Source organism: Pezoporus wallicus, unplaced genomic scaffold, assembly GCF_028554395.1.
Source record: "Pezoporus wallicus isolate ANWC-B61680 ecotype Strahan unplaced genomic scaffold, APGP_CSIRO_Pwel_v1 scaffold_3294, whole genome shotgun sequence".
Classification (NCBI taxonomy): domain Eukaryota; kingdom Metazoa; phylum Chordata; class Aves; order Psittaciformes; family Psittacidae; genus Pezoporus; species Pezoporus wallicus.
The window spans coordinates 15,984,539-16,004,142 of record NW_026635478.1 but is presented as its reverse complement, the minus strand read 5'-3'; the positions used below and the strand labels follow the sequence as shown (position 1 = coordinate 16,004,142).

Genomic DNA, 19,604 nt, shown 5'->3' with positions numbered 1-19,604 from the left:
AATAGTTTGGAAGTAGCCCTTCTCACTGGAATATTTTAGCATCAAGGGCTGAACAAAGTGTTGTTTGAATAATAAGGAAGTATGTAAAATGAGAGCATTTCCTTTGGTATTTTGGGAAACATTGGAAAACTCATTTGCAAACAGTATGCTTGAATAGCTCCTCCTTTTTTAATAACAGTGAATCTGTGAGGGAACTAACTGAAATGCCATTTTTCAAGCCTCTGTCCTTCATAATCAAAGACCTCCTCCCCAAGCTGACAATTTTGGTTGTCAGAGCCCAGCCTCAGTGAAAAAAAAAAGAACCCCAATGTTTATGCTTACACTTGTGTTGCACTCTTATGAGAAAGTTCATTCCAAAGCACGGATGAAGATGTTCAGCCAATTTAATTACTAGATTGAATGACTATTCCTAAACCTATTTGCCAGGTTGAGAGGCTCAAAGCCCATTATAAATGATTGTACCATTGTTGGATGTCATCCTGGGAAGGTACATTTGCCAGGAAAGTCATCATCCAGGAAATAAATATGCTCTGTCCTGCAAATATATGGATGAAATAGAGCTTATCACTTGCAGTAGATGGCATCCTGGCTTCATATCCACACTTGGACAGACTTCCCACATATATGCACAGAGATAATCACCATACTGGAAATACATGTGCAGGAGGTGGATTGAAAAGATAGCATGGGTGTGAGAATGTGCAAGGTGGAAGATCTTTGGTCTTTTATTGAAAAGTGCTTCATTTCAGATCTAGTGGGAGGATTTACTCATCGCCTGTCTTCAGTTATGTGGAAGATGCGCCCCCCCTGAGACCGCTTCCCACACCCTAATCAATTTATTGCAATGAGAGGAAGGCTCTCATCAGTCTGTTGTGCTGTCTACCCAGCCCAGCCCATAATGGGCATTTCTCTGTCTTGAAACTGAATTTTTCATTAGGTTTTCAGCTAAGCACTCTTTGCTGAAGAGTTGCTTAGCCTGGTAAATCATAAAGCTGCTATGGTGGCCACTTGACATAGGTAAAGATTCATTAGTGCTTTTCACAGTAATCAAGGAATGATGTCATGACGATATTTGATTTGAAAAAATAACGTTTTGCTCAGCTAAGTCATGCCAGCACTCTGAATCTGAGGTGATCTTTTCCTTACTCCACCCCCTACTTCTGAAACATTTTAGGTTCCTTTAAGATGAAGGACAGCACAGAAATATAAGCTATTCTTAGGACTTGACTTCCTCTTCGTTCATTTTCATCATGCAGTATGTTTGTATTCCACGTTTTCTTTCCAATCAAAAATGGTGATTATCAATGAGTCAGAAAGAAATAGACAGTCCTCATTTATAATCTAGCTTCCTCTGTACACAGGTTCTAGGCTCAGATTTTAGTTAACTCTGATGAAGGTAAAGATGCAAGTTATTGAAGAGGTTCATTTCTGCCTTAGTTACCTGAGAACAACTTTGAACTCACACAGATTCTATCATTTTTGTACCACACCTCTCTTGTTTCTTACACATGTGCAGGAAGTTGGATGCTTTCATTTATGATGCAGCAGTGCTAAACTACATGGCTGGCAGAGATGAAGGCTGCAAGCTGGTGACAATTGGGAGTGGGAAAGTGTTTGCTTCCACTGGCTATGGCATTGCCATCCAAAAGGACTCAGGCTGGAAGCGCCAGGTTGATCTTGCCATTTTACAGCTTTTTGGAGACGGTAAGTGACAAGGAAAACAGGAGTTTGAGTTTTCCTAAGAAATACCAAGTTTTGTTTTTAAGAAATAGATGTTCCTAGCTCTGTTGCTTCAGATTAGAGTTGAGAACAGGAAATTACTAACAACGGTTTGTTAAGAGGCATTGCACCAAAATGTGAGATGTCGCTTGTTTTATGTTGTTGATGCAAGATGGCAGTATCATCAAAAGCAATGTCAAAAGTACTAAAGGTTTCATAGAACCAGCTCAGATGTGTGTTTGAAAAATTTCTTGTGTGAAGAATATCTTGTAAAAACAAGATTCCTCTTGTGAACTTTTCACTAGCTTTGAGGTTTTGCCATGACTAATTATACTGGACTTTCTGTGGTTATCCCATGCTTTATAGTTCTAGACAAGATCAAATCATGCATTTACAAAATTTAAAAAATATTTATGGATGAAAGAGTTAACTCAGATTTTCTCTGGCATTCTCTGTGCCTGGCAAAATCTTGGAGCAGATACTTCTGGAAGGCATGCTAAGGCACATGAAAAACAACAAGGTGCTTGGTGACAGCCAGCATGGCTTCATTAAGGGGAAATCCTGGCTGACCAATTTGGTGGCCTTCTATGATGGGGCTACAGAACTGATGGACAGGGGTAGAGCAGTTGGTGTCATCTACCTGTACTTATGCAAAGCGTTCGACACTGTCCCACATGACATCCTTGTCTCTAAACTGGAGAGACATCAATTTGATGGATGGACCACTCGGTGGATAAAGAGCTGGCTGGCAGGCTGCACACAAAGAATTGTGGTCAATGGCTCAATGTCCGGCTGGAGACCAGTAACGAGTGGTGTCCCCCAGGGATTGGTGTTGGAACTGGTCTTATTCAACAACTGGTCTTATTTGGTGATATGGACAGTGGGATTGAGTGCACCCTCAGCAAGTTTGCTGATCACACCAATCTGTGTGGTTCAGTTGATAGGCTGGAGGGAAGTAATGACATCCAGAGGGACCTTGACATGCTTGTGGGGTGGGCTGATGCCAACCTTATGAAGTTTAACCATGCCAAGTGCAAGGTCCTACACCTGGGTTGAAGCAATCCCAGGCACAGCTACAGGTTGGGCAGAGAAGAGATTCAGAGCAGCCCTGTGGAGGAGGACTTGGGAGTGTAGGTCTATGAGAAACTGAACATAAGCCGGCAGTGTGAGCTTGCAGCTCAGAAAGCCAACTATATCAAAAGGAGCATGACCATCAGTTGAAGGAGGTGATCCTGCCCCTCTACTCTGCTCTTGTGAGACCTCATTTGGAGTACTGTGTACAGTTCTGGTTTCCTCAGCATAAGAAGGACATGGAACTGTTGGAACAAGTCCAGAGGAGGGCCATGAGGATGATCAGAGGGCTGGAGCACCTCATATATAAAGACAGGCTGAGAAAGTTGGGTCTGTTCAGCCTGGAGAAGAGAAGGCTGCGTGGAGACCTCATAGCAGCCTTCCAGTATAAGGATGCTGGGGATGGACTCTTCATTAGGGACTGTAGTGATAGGACAAGGTGTAACGGGTTAAAACTTAAATGGCCATGTTGGACAAAGTCTTGGGTGACATGGTTTAGTGTGAGGTGTCCCTGCCCATGGCAAGGGGGTTGGAACTAGATGATCTTAAGGTCCTTTCCAACTCTAACTCTTCTATGATTCTATAATTCTATGATTTTCCGAAACCTAAAAAAACCAAGGGAGGACTTGAGACTCAGAAACATATTTTGGAGTGAATTTTTACTCAGAACGTTATGGTTTTGTGGGATAAAGAATTTCTTCTCAGAAAATATTTTCCTGGCTTTCTCTTTCCATTCCGTATGAAGTCTTGTTGTGTCCCTTTTTTAATAAATAAATTTCACAGGTTATTTTATTTATAAGTTTTTTTTTCTTGTCTTTGTTTTTTCTTCCTGAAATCTCAAAATAACATAGAATTAATAAATATAGAAAGAACATAGCTCTGAAAATTTGCCACCAGACAGATAGGGTGCTCTGTCTCTTAAACAGCCTAGTATGTAATTATTTCAGAAAAAGACGTAAGTTCTCCTTAAAGCTTTAAAGCCTATGCTATGGCAGCACACAAATATACATATTTTTTCCCTCTGTCACTGGACTAGAGGTTGAAAATGTGAAAAACTAACTTTCCTAACAGCATGAAAGGAATTGCCAACCTGCAAAACTAGTTTGTTTCTGAATGTCTCAGTATGTGTGTATGTGAGAGTTTCTCTCTCTTTCCCTCCACTCATGAAAATACCATAATGGCAGTAAGTGGAGTATGAAATTAGGCTACAGAACATTTGTTCCTAGCTGATACAAATTGATAATTTTTTTGATTGGTCAAAGAGTTTGAAATTGTTGGATTTCAACAAAATTGAAGGGAAGAAAAACAGGTAAAAATGCACAAATATTTTGGTAACATTGCACCTGAGTTTGAATGAGCTACAGATACATTCAGAATCAGACATTCTGATTAAAAAAAAAGAACATTTTCAATTTTGAGCTGAAAACGTACATGATTTCCTGTAGAAGTGACTCATTTTTGTCTACCTGTGTCAGTCACTAATTTTTTCTCTCATTGACCTAACATGAAAGTGGAAGTTTGTTAGGCCATGTCTTCAGTCATCTGGTGGACAACTTTTCCAGGATCTTACTGTAGACATTTGACAAGTGTGATAGTTGTGTCCTGTGGTACAGCTTTTTGTGTTTGATGTCTGGCTGTGGAAAAATGCTGTTGCCCTCCCTGTGTCAAATTGCACCTGCCTGTAATAAAAGGGCAGTCAGGGTATTTCATGGATGTAATACATGTGGCAAAAGAACATGACCACTGGAAATGACCTTATATCAGCTTCTTGCTTTCAGTCTTCTCCAGCTTGAGGTCTTTAACCATTGCGTGGCTATCTAACCTGTTTCTTTCCTTCTCTTTGTTTTTCTAGGGGAGATGGAGGAGCTGGAAGCGCTGTGGCTTACTGGCATTTGTCACAATGAGAAGAATGAGGTTATGAGCAGCCAGCTGGATATAGATAACATGGCAGGTGTCTTCTACATGCTGGGAGCAGCAATGGCCCTTAGTCTCATCACCTTCATCTGTGAACATCTCTTCTACTGGCAATTCCGCCACTGCTTCATGGGTGTCTGCTCTGGCAAGCCCGGTGTGGTCTTCTCCATCAGCAGGGTGAGTGTCATTAGCTAACAGGGAGGAACAGAGGCTTTATTTAGACAGTCGTAGGTACTGGAGATGGGGAAATCCACTGTGACTGTCTAACACACAGGTGGCATGGGGTGGTGGTCTGCAGGATAAAGGATATCTGTAGGTAAAGTTGAGGTATTTTTTCACCCTTAATGTTGCAAAAGCATCTAATGTCTTTCTGTGACAACTCTGGTCTCTGAGGATTATGGTCATGGAAATGGAAATTTCATATGGAAATGAAAATGCAGTATAAGGAGAAGTTAACTGTAACTGTCTGATCCTCCAGTGTGAGTTGTGAGAGGCCAAATTTGGACAGTAAGTAAATAATGGTGGATAATATGATTAGAAATTAAGGAGTTTTTCATTGTCCTCTATATTACAGCTTTTCAGCTGACCTTATGTTAGCTAGAAGTGCACTGCCTTTGACAGTCAGAAGTTCCTAACCAAAAGCCATGCCCTAAACCATGTGGAGAGGATGACCGCATAAACTTAGCAATTGCTTTATGCAAATCAGCCTTAGGTTGTAATATTTGCATTTAAAGCAGATTCTAGTAATTTCTGAATCATCTTTCTGTTATCAGTGTAGCTAGCAGTGTGTAATTTGGAGGTTTTTTTTTTTTTCCTTCTTTCAAGCCACTGGTCCCTTCTCCTGATCCATTCTGAAGTGAGGTCAAATCTCAGCATTTTTGACCTCAGTGACCAGTGTAACAGAATTATCTTTGATTATGCAAGGAGTGTATAATTGCTACATAACATATTGTTGAGGAGAAATGGCAAAGCTTTTGAATGCAGGGGGCACAGCATCCTTCCTGTAGTGTTAGTTTCTAGCCTGGTTTAGTCTGAAGATAAGATGGAGATTGTGTTTGGTGACCCTTAGCTAACTACAGATTCTTTCATTCTGGGGTTATCAGTTAGACCTGGACCAGGTTGATGAAAAGTCTTGGAAAGTGTTAATCATCTGCTGGCTGCTCAGAAACCATGGTAATATGATGTGATGGTGTCCATTTCACAACTGACTTTAATCAGAAGGCACCATTTGGCAGACCAGGGAATAAATGAACCCCTTCTGTTCCTAGGGATAGCCCTTCTAAACCATCTGTGTCATGGATGAAATGAGGTAGTGGTGAATGCAGAGGAATCAGGCACTTCTGCTGACTGATTTGAAGTTGAACAGAGTACTTTTGCTTTCAGTGATGCCAATTTGGAGCCTGTTATCAGTGTTAAATTTAACAGAATGCAATTAAAAATTCTATTGTACCTCGCTCATCCAGATGCAAAAGACCTAAATACCTATTTGACAGAACTGCTCTGTCTCTGTTTCCTTTGCTAATCTGTTCTGTTGATTAATGTAGCTAAGTTTATGACAAATGAAGCTGTTCCCTTTCAAAGATAGCTTCTGTCTCATTGATTCACTGATGTCCAGATGAATTTCAAGGGCCAAACTAGACTCTTTCTCTCATCCACACAGAATAATTTGTCTTGATGTCTGTGTTCCCAAGGTATTATTGACCCCATTTGCAATTCCATGTTACACCTGCTGGATTTGAGTAACTCTTACAGATGCAAGCAGGTATTCCTGCATCCTACAGATGCGACATGAAGCAAAGCAGAGAAAGAGGAATAGAGGGGAAGGAAAAATGTGAGGGGCAAGAAAGAGGGGCAAAACAGCAAAAATAGGTAGAGCAGGTCTTATTTAATTTGATTGGATTGTGCTTCAAGATAGAAGGCTGACAGGCCTTGCTGTCTTACAGGAGTATGCTGTTGCTTCACAGGGTGTTTCCGAGTCCAAGTTCCCTTTTGTATAGTCTTTGCAGGACCACTCATCTTTCCGCTTTCTCACATTTCAGGGTATTTACAGCTGCATCCATGGCGTGGCCATTGAGGAACGCCAGTCAGCAATGAACTCCCCCACAGCAACTATGAACAACACCCATTCCAACATCCTCCGCCTGCTTCGGACAGCCAAGAACATGGCCAACCTGTCAGGGGTCAATGGCTCACCACAGAGTGCCCTGGACTTTATCCGCCGTGAGTCGTCGGTCTATGACATCTCTGAGCACCGCCGCAGCTTCACCCATTCGGACTGCAAGTCCTACAACAACCCCCCCTGCGAGGAGAACCTCTTTAGTGACTATATTAGTGAGGTAGAAAGGACCTTTGGGAACCTCCAGCTGAAGGACAGCAATGTGTATCAGGACCACTACCACCACCACCACCGCCCCCACAGCATTGGCAGCACCAGCTCCATTGACGGGCTTTATGACTGTGACAACCCACCCTTCAACGCCCAGTCACGGTCCATTGGGAAGAAGCCCTTGGACCTGGGGTTACCCCCTGCCAAGCACAGCCAGCTGGGTGACCTTTACGGCAAGTTCTCCTTCAAGAGTGACCGCTATGGTGGCAGCGGGGCCCATGATGACTTGATCCGCTCAGATGTCTCTGACATTTCCACTCACACGGTCACCTATGGCAACATAGAGGGCAATGCGGCCAAGCGGCGGAAGCAGCAGTACAAGGACAGCCTGAAGAAGCGCCCAGCCTCTGCCAAGTCCCGCCGGGAGTTTGATGAGATAGAGCTGGCCTACCGCCGGCGCCCACCCCGCTCTCCTGACCACAAGCGCTACTTCAGGGACAAGGAAGGGCTACGAGACTTCTACCTGGACCAGTTTCGAGCCAAAGAGAACTCGCCACACTGGGAACACGTGGACCTAACGGATATCTACAAAGAGCGGGGAGATGAGTTTAAACGTGACACAGGAGGAGGAGGGGGTGGGTCCTGCACCAACAGGGCCCACCACAAGCATGGCTCAGGAGAGTTTGGAGGAAGCAATGAGCACAAACATGGAGGAGTTGTGAGTGGGGTCCCGGCGCCATGGGAGAAGAATCTGACCAACCTAGAGTGGGAGGATCGGTCTGGGGCTAATTTCTGCCGCAGTTGCCCTTCTAAGGTGCACAACTACACGCCATCGGTGGTGGGGCAGAACTCCACCCGCCAGGCTTGCATCCGCTGCGAGGCCTGCAAGAAAGCAGGCAACCTGTACGACATCAGTGAGGACAACTCTCTCCAAGAGCTGGACCAGCCACCTGCCCCTGTGCCCGTGGCCACCAGTGCCACTTCCTCCTCCAAATATCCTCAGAGCCCTTCCAATTCTGCCTCCAAGGTGCAGAAGAAGAACCGCAACAAGCTCCGTCGGCAGCACTCCTATGACACATTTGTGGACCTGCAGAAGGATGACTCAGCCCTGGCCCCCCGCAGCGTCAGCCTCAAGGACAAGGGCCGCTTTTTGGAGGGGAGCCCCTACGCCCACATGTTTGAGATGCCAGCCAGTGAGACCACCTTTGCCAACAACAAGTCCTCAGTGCCCGCCACCAGCTACCACCACCACAACAATCCCGGCAGCAGCGGGGGCTACATGCTCAGCAAGTCGCTCTACCCTGACCGGGTCACCCAAAACCCTTTCATCCCCACTTTTGGGGATGACCAATGCTTGCTCCACGGCAGCAAATCTTATTTCTTCAGGCAGCCTGTGGTGGCAGGAGGGCCCAAAGCTAGGCCAGACTTCCGAGCCATTGTCACCACCAACAAGCCGGTGGTCTCAGCCCTTCATGGGGCTGTGCCAGCCCGTTTCCAGAAGGACATCTGTATAGGGAACCAGTCCAACCCCTGTGTGCCTAACAACAAAAACCCCAGGGCTTTCAATGGCTCCAGCAACGGGCATGTTTATGAGAAACTCTCCAGTATTGAGTCTGACGTTTGAGTGAGGGGAAGAGCACGGGGAGGGACTAGGGGTGTATGTGGAGCATGGGAGGGTGGGGTGGGATCAATCCCATCAGCTACTCTTCTAGGTCATTCTTAGTTTGTGGGATACAGGAGTTCTGAGTAGTGCAGCACTGGTGACAAGTGCCACCTCTTTGGTTTCCCCACTTCCTCCTCCTCCTTCCCACCCCTTCCCTTTTATCTCTTTTTCCATGTTCTCGCTCCTCCCATTCTCCTCCATTCCTGGCCATTGCACTTTACAGTGACATTGGAGTTGGATATCCTTGCTCATGATTTCAGGAAGTGGAGAAAAAGGCAGGGAAGTGGTGGGCTGAGGGGGAGCGGCAGTGACTCTATCAGTTTTGCTGGCTCCCGGCAAAGAAAGGCACGTACATACATGCCTGTGTGTGTGGCAGGAGGAGACAGCAGAAGCAGTGTAATGGACATACAGGAAAATATGCTTGCTCAGGCAACTCTTCCTTAAACTGCCTAGAAGAGAGTAGTGTTTGAAGACATGAAGAAAGTGAAGGGAGAATAACATGACTAACTTGATGATGCACTTATATGTTAGCTATACTGAGGTTCTCATTACATTATTTTGTGAAGACTATGGGGGTTTAGGGCTGAAATATATATATATTTGCGTATATGCTGAGAAATTTTATGCTAAAAATTTGAATTGTCTGCTGGGGGGTGTGTGGGGAGGGAGATAAGGCTTGTCTGCAGGTCTGGCTAGTGGTTTCAGTATGGCAATTAGAGCCGTTGAATCTCTGGCAGACCAGTGGGAGAAATGGAAAGGAAGTGGGATCTGGGTTTGGGGAAGTAACCCTGGAGTCAGGGAGGCTGCTGGGATCTCTGACAGAGGATGCTGGTTTGCACTGATGAGAGGAGTTTGAGGAAAGGGGCACAGGGGGGGTTCATTAGCTGTGAGTTGCTCACTAGTTGTGACGTACTTCAAGGGTGGGAGCAGTGTATAGTGTGGGTTAGCCTATACGCGAGTATATACGATAACTTTATACTTGAAATGTCTGTGGAGAAAGCAAAATAAATTCACGATCCTATAAGGTGTCTGGATAACAAACACAGTGGAACAGAGCTTAAGAGTAGGGAAAGGTGGGGAATTTTGTCACTGTCACTTCAGGGGACACCAAGCTTATTTTGGCATGTCCTTTCAGCAAGGAGGGCAGGGAAAAAGGGTTTTCATTCTTCTGCCCTCCCTACCCTTGGCCAGCAGGTCTGAACAAAAAGGCTAGGGTGACCTCTGCAATGCTGGCATGGTGCTGGAGCGGAAGAAAAATGCCATGAAACAGTGTGTGTGATGGTGGTGGTGCTGGTGGACTGTTTCAATGCCTCCTTGCACATGTGGAAATAGGAGGAGGGTGTGTGCATCTGTGGGAAATGCATATGTATATTTACTACTGAATGTACAGGGGAAGTACATGGCTTGTCTTCCTGTGAAGGGGTGTGCTTGAATAAATGCCAGAGAGCACAGAAACTTGTGCTGAGGGATGAAGACAAGATGTGCAAGGCTGAAATGCGTGTGTACATACATGTGCGTGTGCCTCTGTGTGTGCGAGAACGATACTAGCACAGGTGCAAAGCTGGAATAGCCTAGGGTTTCCCATCCCTGCAGTTGTAGTGACAGCTTTCCTGGTGCACCTAGTATCAATAAGAGAGTCTTTTTCTTTCCATTGTATCATTTTAGATGCAAGTTAAACTAAAGGAAAGGGAGCAATGGTAGGAGTGAGAAGGTGAACTCCCCTTTCATATGTCTTCTTTCTCCTGAGGTGGGGGTATGGACCGACCTCTCCTGTCCTGAGAGATATTGGCTAAATCTCTCCTGCTTATCCTGGATCTGTCCCAGTGTTTTGATGACCGTGGCTTGCCAGGTGAAGTGTTGAGAGTGTCCTGTGCTGAGTGCATGGGGACACTGCTGTGACTGACTCTGAAAGGAGATCGTAGCCCTGTCTTTATGAGCCACATTTCTTGGAGCTGAAAGCCACCTCTCTCACTTTCCTCACTGCACCCTTGTTGATTTTATCTTATCTTTCTCTTTTTAAGCCAACAAAAGGCCTTTTATTTCTTTACCTATTTCTTTTACTTATTTTTTAGAGCTGGGGTGGGGGGAGGGTGGGACTTGCCTGTAAAGTCAAAGAGTGTGAGGAGAGGGTGGGCAGGGTTGGTGTGGGGAATATTTTCTTATATTTCACTGAGAAAATTAAGGAGGGAAGAGGGGGAGAGTCTTTGTAATGCCACCCCTTAGTCTTCAGGGTAAGGGAACTTCTTACTCTTTCCCTCTTCTCTCATTACAAGGACAAAAAGGAAAAGAAAAATGGAAAAAAAAAAAGAAACAAACAAACAGAAAAAAAAGAAACCAAACAAATTAACAGAGCGATCTGCAATCCAGAACACACGGCAGCTTGTCAGAGCCCTCTGACAGCGGCCACCAAGAAGGCGTTCCTTTCATTTGTAAATATTTCTTTTTTATTGCGTTTTTGTATAAATTGGTGTTTCTCTTCTCGTGAATATTCAGGTCGTGGGGTGGGAGGGAGGGGAAATTTGTTTCTGTTCTGTTTGTTTTCTACGACTTTTCAGGCTGCGTTTTTGGAAGCGGTTTACGCGGGTCGAGGCCGTATGAATGAGGAAAAAGAGAGAGAGAGAGAGAAACCCATGTGTGTTGTGTTCCCCTGAGGCCCCCTGTATTGCTCTGTCACCTTTATCTTCATGAATGGAAGACGCCGGAACGTCACTGCAAGCCTTGCCAGCAGGGTTTCATATTTTGATGGGAACACCCCGCTTCCTTTTTGCATATAAACTCTCTGTACCAGCATCTCTCTGTGGAGTTTGGGTCTCAAGACACTACTCTGTCTTGATAGTGGTGGGGTGAACCATCAAGCTGGCCGCTCAGGTTGGACCATCACTTTGACATTAAGAGACTTCTCCGATGCTACTTCAGTTTAGAAATCTTGGACCTGGGAAAGCTTGTGATAATTTCTGGTATTTCCTAAGGGCTTGGGGGGGAGCTTGACAGCTGGCAAGGGCAGCTAATCTCTTTGGCGGTTATCTTGGTACTTTTCCGTCCCTCCCCACCTGGAACGAGGAAACCTGGAGGGTGGCTCTGCAGGGAAATTAAGCCGAAAACAAACCAAAAAGAAGTTAATGGAACTTTTTTCAAATCTCTTCTTAAAGGTTCTGATTTTTGTGTTCCGGGGTGAAAGTTGGTTCGTATTTTCTCCGAACTGGTCTGTCCCTTGTTCCACTGATTGGCAAATGATAGTTTGCCAAAATCATTATCTAGTGTTGATACCGTTGTAGCACTGTTAACACTCCGAGTGCTCTGCAAATATTAACTGTGCCACAAACCACTCGAATGGTCTAGGGCAACCAGAAAAGAAGAACTGGAAATTCTGGACTGAACCACTGGTCTAACAACAGGAGCCTGGTATTTTGCCTTCTCCCATAATAGATTAGGCCACGTGTCCATCAGGTTAATCCTTTCTCCTATAAGCGATCTTTTCTGGTTGCTTTGTTTATTTTAGTTCTGACAGATCAACAAGTTTTGGGGCAGAGATGAAGGGAAAGGGGTGGGAGGGGGGAGGGTGTAATTCATAATCCAGACAATAAATGGATGATGTTATTAAACTCTGATTATATATTTAGAATTTTAGATTTGGTGTATTTTCATTCTAAGTATTCAAGTGAATCAATCAGGTAATATTAGCAGCAGGTGTTGTCCATACTAGAAAACCACCCATGTGCTGTTTATTACCTGTCTAGAATTACCTGGGATTTCATACCAGAGCCTGACAAAACTCCACATCCCCTACCTTGCCATTTCTCTCTCTCTCTCCTGCAGAAACACCAGTATTTTCTGGGGCAGTGGCTAGGAACAATTCCCCTCTCTGAAAGTTTTTGCATACAAGAATACTGAAAAAAAAGCATTGTGTCCTCTACAGTTTGGAGACCTCTACCGTATATTTTCAGCCAGCCTCCTGGGAAAGATTAGGCAACTTTGGCAATGTTTCTGACTTTTACCTCCTCACTCTAGCCCCAGGCATGGCTCTCGGAGAGGTATTTTCATGAGCCATGTTCTTCTGAAGTGATGCTGTAGTGTTCGTACTCACCCAAAGGAGGATGTGGATGAAGGAGATGGAGAAGATATTAAAAAAATACCAGAAATGTGCCATGCACAGCAAAAAGCAGCTGGCAGGTAGAACTTGCAGTCGTGGATCTCCACGTCATAAACCTTCTTGGTGTAGTCACACCAGCTTTTTACAGCAGAGCAACACAACACAGGCTGGTGTAGTAGTTCTCTGTCTCCCATCACCCTCTCAGTGAGAACAATTTCAGAACTTGCCGTATCATATCATAAGTAGGAACGAAAAGCTGCGGTCAGGACTTGTTGTCAGTTGAGACAATGAAGCACATCAGCCCTAACTCCTCAGCAAAACCCCATTCCATTCTCTCTGAAATCCAGCATGCGTTGTCAGAAATCTCCAGGCAAGGACCTCAATTGGCTCAAAATGCTCAGCAATATGCAAGTTTGAACTTTTCCCATACTGATATTTCAGTTGCCAGTGCATGGGGGGGGGAGGAAGGTTCCTTTGTGAAGTCCTAAAGGATCTGGTGAAGGAGTTAAGAGTTGTCAGGATGGGCCTCTTTGCTTCTGGCTTCTTTAGCAATGCATGCTGACATTGAGCTCTTCACTCCAAGAAGACACTAGCATCCATCTTGAATAAAGCCCTTTTGTACTTTCAAATCAGGGTTGTTTCTCACAGCAACATTGCCAGCAAAAGAGAGAGGGGGAGACAGAGAATGAATGTGATAGTGGTGACAGGTTAGCGTGATCAGAGATACCTCAGGGATCTTTATAGGCAAGTCTTTGCTTTAGAGCTTTCTATCAAATGTGGCATATCCTCCCACCTCCATTGCTTATCAACAGATGGAAGCAAGACTGGGAACACAGCCAATGATCAGACTTAGGCCTTTCGCACATCCTCCACTTCAGTCAAGCAACCTTTGATAAGCCCTTCCCATGGAGAAGGGTGGGTGGTTGCACTTCCCCACATATTTGTGTTTGCAGAAAAGAAAAGAAAAAGGACAGGGGATAAAAATGAGGTGTGTTGATGAAAGGACTTTGCGCTGATTCTCTGCACCATCGCTTTAAAGAATTGCACTTCACCCTTCTTGTTCAATCCATGCTGGCAAAGGGTAGGGTCCAATTATGCTGCCTCTGCATGGCATATGCCTGGCTCACCACAGGAGCCCCTGGGAGCCGTGTGCAACAAAGAAACTGGGTTGACGGCAACAAATGGAGACAGACACCAAGCCACAATCCCCATCTGCACCCACTCTTCCTCATAAGTGCTTCCCTGCTGCTGAACACACCTGGCGTGTCCACCTGGAACACACCTACCATGCTGCTGGATGCTGCAGGGCACGTTGAGATAGTAACTAGTGGGACCAGATTGTTGTCCCCACAAGGGCTTATTTTCAATTTGCAGCCAAATAGATTTCCAAGCCATAGACCCTTGCTGCATTCACCCACCTACACTTCCCTGTGGTTCCCTTCCTCTTTCCTCCCTTCAAGCCAAACTGGGGCACTGACTGTCTCACTGGCAATATGAATAATATTGCTTCATCTTCATCACAGGCTCTCTGGACCTCCCTGGGGCTGACTGCAGACAGACTTGGGTGTCTGCCATTAGAACGGCAACAATGGCAACAGCAAATACCGTTTTGCAATTGGCTTTGAGTTCTTTCTTCATCTCTTGAGCATTCCCAAATTCCTCTCCTAGCCATGCCATTTGAGTGAATTCTGGCACCCTTCTGTCATTGCTGACAACAAAACTGACACAACATAAATCTGCTTGTGTATAGAAAAAGGCAGTGAAACCTCACTGCAGAGAACAGCACTCATGTCTGCTGATGCCAAGGGTACAGTTCCCTGGGTGCTGAGGTAAAGGAGGATGTCTGTGATGTGTTAGTAGTTACAGATCTCTTAAACTGCTGGCCTTCTGCCACTAAAGGTTCACAGCAAGCACCGGTACACACTTGAACAGGTCAGAAAAAAATTCCAGCTGTGGACAGAGGTTCCTCTGGGCACGCACACACATACATGACATACAGGGGAAGTCAAACATACATGAACAATTTTGGCACAGCAGGAAGCTGTGAGGCTTGCGTGTCTCTATGCGCACGCACACACACAGACACACACGGTACATTGCAGTACGCTTAATGACTCTGTGTCACAATGCATTTTTGCCAAGTAGGAACAATGTGACCTTTCCTAATGTTCTGCCGGTAGTTACTTAATTCATGTACTCACTTTGTGACTTTTACATCATCTGCTTTCTTGATTGCAGTATTACTGTGTAAATATGTGTGTATATATGTACAGAAACTAACTCAAGCAACTATATTCAGGTTGGGAAAAGGGTGGGTTTTATATCTGTACAGTATTTCCTTATTAAATAATGGCATGGGGGTGGGTTGGGAAAGTTAACTTCTAAATTGTGGTTTTACTGGTCTGTGGTGTTTGAAGTTGTTTCAGTGGTTGCTTTTGCTGGTTCGGAAAGTTTATCTGGATGTTATTTGTGTGTGCCAAGAAAGGGTCCCCAGACAGGGGAGGTTTGGGATTGGTGATGGGTGGTGGGTAGCAGAGGGTGTTAATAATTTTCTGTAATAAAAGCCGTGTTGATTGCTAGGGACTGTTTGTGTGAGGCACAGGGCTGTTTCCTTCTCTGTGTGCTTTGCTCTTCGATTACTTTCTCTTTCCTGGTCCCCACTGTCTTCTCCCTGGGACATCAGCAGAGTACATTTGTTCCTGTGGATTACAGGGATCTCTCTGTGGGCCTTCATCTTCTGACTAATTCTTCCATCTCTCTCTTTTTATGGCCTTCCCACTACCAGTGAGAGGGGAAGCAGTGTGGTCTCAGACCCTCTGTGCCATTCTTGCCAGATTTGCTTCCTCTTCTTTAGACCCTATATGTTCCTCTAAGTAGAATGTCATTTGCAGGTGTTTTGATCTCTCCAGCAGTTTACTGCCTCATCTCCGTGGCCTCTTATCTACTTACTTGCCATCTTTCTTACACTGATTCTTTAATTTCATTTCTATGCCTCTTCCCTCAAAACAACTTATGCTGGCTGTTTGCTCACTGCTCTTCTTGTTACTGTCTTGTTGCTCTGTTGTCTTCATTAGACTGTGCGATGCTGTGCAGAAGATGAGTAAGGGCAGGCCTCTCCTTCTCTCCAGGCAAATTCTAGCCCTCACCAGATGTTTTAGAAGATATTTGATAACTATTTTTGACTTCTCTGTCAGTCTCACTGAGGTAGTATTCTGCTTGTGCCCACTCAGGAAATAAGAATTGATCAGTCTGGTGAATTAGCCAGTGCAAGGAAGCAGCAGGATTGCTTTTTTTTTCTGAGAAAGGCAAGACAAATGACATAATTTCTATCCTTGAGGGCTGACTAGTGAATTTAGAGCAGGGGCAGATACAGTTTTTTATCTGCTTCATGTTGGCCCCCATCAGGGTCAGTAGAGTTTGTTTGCTTTTTCTCTATGTGGAAAAAGCAAGGCTGCTGGTGAGAAGTATGCTATCTTTTAGAAGCACAGGGCTATCTTCCCTTATTGCCTAGAGTCATTGGCTTGTAAACATCTACAGGATGTTTTGCTGTTGCAGACCTGGGAATGGATGTCTTGTAGTATTTGGTCCCTTTCTGTCTGACAAATCAGTATAAGCCGGTGGTTGGCACTAACTGCTTATGGTTTGTGGTCTAATGTCATGTCAGTAAGGAAGGAGAGTGACAGGGTGTGACATGGTGAATAAGCAGTCAGAGCCACTGTAAAACTAGTAGAGTCTCTAGGCAGACAGCAAGACACCTCTGTCCTTCCCTTTGTGACAGCTTGCATTGTTCCTTAATGAACGTGCATCAACTCACCATAATCCACAGCCATGGCCCTGGCTGCTCATCCTGAGTCTGCTGGTCACAGTCTGGGAAAAGCCAGCTGGCCTCTCAATGTGTGTGTGTTGCCATGTGCCACAGTCTCTCTCAGGGTTTAAGTGGTACTATATGAAAGTGTATGGGCAGCACAGGGAGCAATGGAAGGGGTCAGCATGACCAAAGGTTATCCAGAGCAGCAGTCTTCTCCCAGCTGCAGCTATCTTTTGCTCAACTTGCTGTTGCATCCCTGATTTCTGTGTGGGAGAAACCACTACAGCCACACGGGAATGGAGCTCTGCTAAAAGGTGTTGCGAGCAGGGTAGACATCCCTTTCATGTACCCTTGCTGTGACCTTGGCATGGCTGTCCCAGCATGGTCCACAGTGGCTTGTGAACTTGCGAATACATGGCTGCAAATACCTGTCAGTCTGGGAGGAAGTGTATGTTTGTGCATTTGAGAGACTCCTGGCAGAATTCTATACATAAGTGAAGTTGGAAAGTGCTGGTCCATTTGGTGCTGCCCAAAGGGATATGGGCAGGCATCCCCTTGGGAGTACGCCCTATAGATTAGATTTTGGACAAAATAGTGAGTTACCTTTCTAAGCATCACCAGGCTCCTTACCGTGTTTCCTTTGATTATTCAATGTGCCATAAGCATGGCATTCTAGCAACATTTGCAGGGCATCCAGGAAGAATGCAACTATCACATGAGACTTCTATCTAGGCCTATGGGCATTGGCTGCTAAGTCCCATGTCATCTGGAGAAGGATTACACCTGACCTTGAACAGACAAAAATCAGACAAAGGGATAAGTTTTATGCTTTCTCCCTCTGCTTTTCTTCCAGGCTTTGTAATCAGATCCATTGACACTGTCATCTAAACTCCTGTGAAATTCAAGGAGATTTTGGAACAGCTATTTAGGGGTTTAGATGCCTAGAATGCCTTTTATGGATTCTCTTACTTGTGTGGGCCTCTTCCTGCAATGCGTTTTTCCAAGAGTCATCTCCCAGGAACTCACCGTGCTTGGAACATAGCTTAGAGGGGTTTCCTCTGCTTGGGATCACCATGTGTATGTTGCATGCCTGTTGCTACTTGTCTGTATTTCTTGCACGTGTCTACTTGTGGGGGCAGGGATGGGTTCATATTGGTATGTGTATTTATGCAGCCCGCACACATTTGTATGTGGTGCCACAGTCTGTATGTGTGCTTAGGTGTTCGTATGCATGTGTTGGAGCTGAGAGAAAAGTGTTGGAAGCCGTATGCTGCTAAAGCCAGGTGATGTGTACCCATAGGTACTTTAGCAACACTCTTGTTGCTCATGTTTACCTGGTTGGCCCTGGCATGGCTGCTTTATTTGGACTCTGGAGGCCCAGCTCTGAATCACTAGCAAGGCTGGGACACAGTGTCCTCCTGGAGATGGTTTGAATACAGCACCAGAAACCCATTTCATGCATTCGTTCACTTCTGTGCTGAATCTGCTGTGCCACATTCTCAAACCGTTGTGCCACGCTCATTGCCTAGTTCAGCCTTAACTGGTAGGTGGAGCAGGAAGACAATCATGCAATGACTGGTAATGTCTGTTGAGAAAGATCTGGTCAGTCTGTCCTGTGACTGAAACAAGAGACTCCTTTGCTATGACCTGCTGGGAGGGCCCTACAGTGCCAGTCAGCACAGCACTTTAACTGGCCAAACCGCTGAACAAGAAACTGACGTTCTCTGTCAGCAGCCAGAAAAGACAATCAGGACCTGATGAAGAGATGCCATGACAAGTCAGCTGAGGAAGGAGCAACACTTGAGGGCTTAGGGCCCTCATTATCTATATTATCTCAAGTCTGCTTAACCAGCCTTTCAGTGCTGGTGTCACTGGGCCCCTTTGACGTTTTATTTATATATATAAAATGTAACAGAATAATCTGTGGCCTCCAGTGACTCCTTCGATCAGACCACATCCATCCACCTTCTCTGCTTTCTTTCATGTTCAGCTGCTCTTTCCTCTCCATCAAATTGTATCCTGTGCTCTGCCAGGCTTGTCTTTTATGGAAAAGAAGACAAAGTGTGTGAGTGTGTGTACACATATGCGTGTGTAGTTTAAGTTTTATTACTATTATCGATGTGCTATACACCTAAAAGCTCCTAGCAAGCTGGAGCCTTCAAGAGGTGCTGTAGGAAATGACCTTCCACTAGAAAGCTGTTAGTGTAGAGGTTAGCAGAGAAAGCTGCTAGCTTTTGAGGCCTATTTGCCTGTCTGGTTGCTTTTCTTATCTTTGGAGCAGGCTCTCTCTCACATGTGGTCAGAAATTCAGCAAACTGCTCTTTTTAGCTTTGCATTTTCAAAATTTCTAACATGGGGGTAAAAAAGTTTGTTGATCAGCTGTTAATTTCTTTTGTACATTTGTTTGTTTGTTTGTTCACACAATCCTTTTAGTGGGAGCAGGGAGGTGTTTTCAGCAATACAACTTTCCGAGACCTCAGTTCTGTGCAGTTATTGTTTGTATGGTTCAGCTGTGTTTGGAGTCTTTCCTTTATGTGTGTTTCTCCTGAATGGCAGGGCTACCTTGAAATGTCTCTTTGCCAGTGACCAAAGTACCATCTGTAATCAGCGGTGAGGGCTCGTATATAGAGGAGGCAGCAGCTTTTTGGGAAGTATCTTTTCACTGACTTCCCTGTGGAGTCACAGAAGGCAAACTATTTAACCAGGTGGGTTTTGGGGTTTGTTGGTTTTTTTTTTTTGTTGGTACTCCCTGTCTTTTCCTTCTTTTTTTTTTCTTTTTCTCTTTTTTTTTTTTCCTTAAAAAAATAATGTTTATCTAGCAAGCTTTGGCCATTGCCCCAAAGGCTACTGTGAGGCATGTAGCAGGCAGTGAGGGTGTCTGACCCCCAGGTCCTGCCTTCTCAAAGCCATGCAGGATTGCCTGGATGAGGAGGTAGAAAAGCCATTTTTGGCAGTTTCCCAACCATTCCTGGGATAAGGCTACTTATCCCTGTGGCTGCTGAGGGGCTTGACC

The 19,604-nt window shown here is 45.0% G+C and overlaps 1 protein-coding gene across 3 annotated transcripts in view; it reads left to right on the top strand.

The window, feature by feature from the left end:
* Positions 1–8,690, top strand: part of GRIN2B (glutamate ionotropic receptor NMDA type subunit 2B) — a 215,337-nt gene extending 206,647 nt beyond the window's left edge. For all 3 annotated transcript variants that reach the window (XM_057430360.1, XM_057430364.1, XM_057430374.1), the window contains 3 exons: positions 1,517–1,704; positions 4,643–4,881; positions 6,744–8,690. In XM_057430360.1, the coding sequence (XP_057286343.1) occupies positions 1,517–1,704; positions 4,643–4,881; positions 6,744–8,654 (2,338 nt within the window). In that variant the 3' untranslated portion in view covers positions 8,655–8,690. The remainder of the gene's footprint in view (positions 1–1,516; positions 1,705–4,642; positions 4,882–6,743) is intronic.
* Positions 8,691–19,604: the final 10,914 nt, after the last annotated feature.